This window comes from Scomber scombrus, unplaced genomic scaffold, assembly GCF_963691925.1.
Source record: "Scomber scombrus unplaced genomic scaffold, fScoSco1.1 SCAFFOLD_542, whole genome shotgun sequence".
NCBI classification, from domain to species: domain Eukaryota; kingdom Metazoa; phylum Chordata; class Actinopteri; order Scombriformes; family Scombridae; genus Scomber; species Scomber scombrus.
This window is the reverse complement of record NW_026910367.1, coordinates 1-2,500: the sequence shown is the minus strand read 5'-3', so window position 1 is coordinate 2,500 and position 2,500 is coordinate 1. Positions and strand designations below refer to the sequence as shown.

At 50.8% G+C, this 2,500-nt stretch overlaps 1 protein-coding gene across 1 annotated transcript in view; it reads left to right on the top strand.

The window, feature by feature from the left end:
- Positions 1-1,342, top strand: part of LOC133976962 (uncharacterized) — a gene marked incomplete at its 3' end in the record, with an annotated part of 4,677 nt that extends 3,335 nt beyond the window's left edge. The window contains 2 exon segments of the mRNA XM_062415101.1: positions 1-285; positions 1,082-1,342. The exon segment at positions 1-285 is cut by the window's left edge and continues 94 nt beyond it. Coding sequence (XP_062271085.1) covers positions 1-285; positions 1,082-1,342 — 546 coding nt within the window.
- Positions 1,343-2,500: the final 1,158 nt, after the last annotated feature.

Genomic DNA, 2,500 nt, shown 5'->3' with positions numbered 1-2,500 from the left:
TAGGCAACAAGCTTCTGCTCTTTAAAGACGAGGCAGCGCAGCTTGAAAGCTTCCAGCCTCTGACCTCACAGCCCGAGAGTAGCGGAGAGTTTGAGACTCTGCAAAACGTCCGCTCTGGTTTATATAATCCTGAGACACCCGAGGAAACCCGGAGAGGAACCCAGAGTCAGCACGAAGACCTTTCCCATGAAAAGGTCGACTTCAATGCTCCTCTACAGCCCCGATATTACACTCCTCCTGTTTTCCCACAAGCCGAAATGAAAGCGATGTCAACGTTAGAAAGAGGTACAGAGATACAGAATGCAACATTGATCAATTTCTCCCAAAGCTGACATGTAGAGCTTCAGGAACCAAGACATTAGAAATAATAGAAATTTCTTCCTTCCTTCTGTCCTTCCTTCCTCCCTCCCTCCCTCCTTCTTTCCTTCCCTCCTTCCTTCCTTCCATCTTTCCTTCCTCCCTCCTTCCTTCTCTCTTTCGTTCCTTCCTCTCTCTTTCCTCCCTTCCTTCCCTCATCCCCCTTTTTTTCCTTCCTTCTGTCCTTCCTTCCTCCCTCCCTCCTTCTTTCCTCCCTTCCTTCTGTCTGTCCTTCCTCCCTCCCTCCTTCTCTCTTTGTTTCCTTCCTCCCTTCCTTCTTTCCTTACTCCATCCCCCTTTCTTCCTTCCTTCTGTCCTTACTTCCTCCCTCCCTCCTTCTTTCCATCTGTCCTTCCTTCCTCCTCCCTCCTTCTTTCCTTCCCTCCTTCCTTCCTTCCGTCTGTCCTTCCTCCCTCCTTCCTTATCTCTTTCATTCCTTCCTCTCTCTTTCCTCCCTTCCTTCCCTCATCCCCCTTTTTTTCCTTCCTTCTGTCCTTCCTTCCTCCCTCCCTCCTTCTTTCCTCCCTTCCTTCCGTCTGTCCTTCCTCCCTCCTTCCTTATCCCTTTCATTCCTTCCTCTCTTTCCTCCCTTCCTTCTTTCCTTCCCTCATCCCCCTTTCTTCCTTCCTTCTGTCCTGCCTTCCTCCCTCCCTCCCTCCCTCCCTCTTTCCTCCCTTCCTTCTGTCTGTCCTTCCTCCATCCCTCCTTCTCTCTTTCTTTGAAGCTGAAGCTGAGCTAGTCCATAAGGTGAAAGGTCAGTTTGAAGTCGCAGCATCTTATAAAAAAATGGCCGCCTCCGAGCATCGATGGGAACCAACCATGCAGCACAACTCACACGTCTGGATCCCCAGAAATCAGGAAGTTATTGTTAGTGTCGAGACGGAGAGAGTCTCAAGCTCCGAGGACGACGACGTGGAAACAAAAACACACTCTCATCTGTGGCAGAGCGAGTCGAGACCGAGCTGCTGGAGGAGGGAGGTCAAAGGTCAAAAACAAGCTGAGGCAATAGAGGCATTTTTTCTCAGTGAGACAAATAACAAGAGTCAAGCTTCAACACCTTCAAACTGTCCTTCCTCCCTCCCTCCTTCTCTCTTTCTTTCCCTTCCTCTCTCTTTCCTCCCTTCCTTCCTTCCTTCCTCCCTCCCTCCTTCTCTCTTTGTTCTTTCCTCTCTTTCCTCCCTTCCTTCTTTCCTTCTGTCCTTCCTTCCTTTCCTTCCCTCCTTCTTTCCTTCCTCCATCCCCCTTCCTCTCTTCCTTCTTTCCTTCCTCCATCCCCCTTTCTTCCTTCCTTCTGTCCTTCCTTCCTCTCTCCCTCCTTCTTTCCTTCCCTCCTTCCTTCCTTCCTTCCGTCTGTCCCTCCTCCCTCCTTCCTTCTCTCTTTCTTTCCTTCCTCTCTCTTTCCTCCCTTCCTTCCCTCATCCGCCTTTCTTCCTTCCTTCTGTCCTTCCTCCATCCCCCTTTCTTCCTTCCTTCTGTCCTTCCTTCCTCCCTCCCTCCTTCTTTCTTTCCCTCCTCCCTTCCTTCCGTCTGTCCTTCCTCCCTCCCTCCTTCTCTCTTTCGTTCTTTCCTCTCTTTCCTCCTTTCCTTCTTTCCTTCTGTCCTTCCTTCCTTTCCTTCCCTCCTTCTTTCCTTCCTCCATCCCCCTTCCTCCCTTCCTTCTTTCCTTCCTCCATCCCCCTTTCTTCCTTCCTTCTGTCCTTCCTTCCTCCCTCCCTCCTTCTTTCCTTCCCTCCTTCCTTCCTTCTGTCTGTCCTTCCTCCCTCCTTCCTTCTCTCTTTCTTTCCTTCCTCTCTCTTTCCTCCCTTCCTTCTTTCCTTCCTCCATCCCATTTCTTCCTTCCTTATGTCCATCCTTCCTCCCTCCCTCCTTCTTTCCTTCCTTCCTCCCTTCCTTCCTTTCCTTCCTCCCTTCCTCCCTCCCACCTTCAGACTGCAGCTCATTTCTCAGGATTCCTCCCACCAGCAGCAGTGAGGATGAAGATAACTCATCCTCCCAGTGTCACCAGTTTCCCAAGCTCCCTCCACCCCCCCCTCCTCCCAGTCTCAGCCTGGGGTCTCACCAGTTAAACCCAGCAGAGGATGATTCTCCCAGTCAGACTGACGGTAATAGTTCCAGCTTCTATTTTAACACATTTAATGGTTTT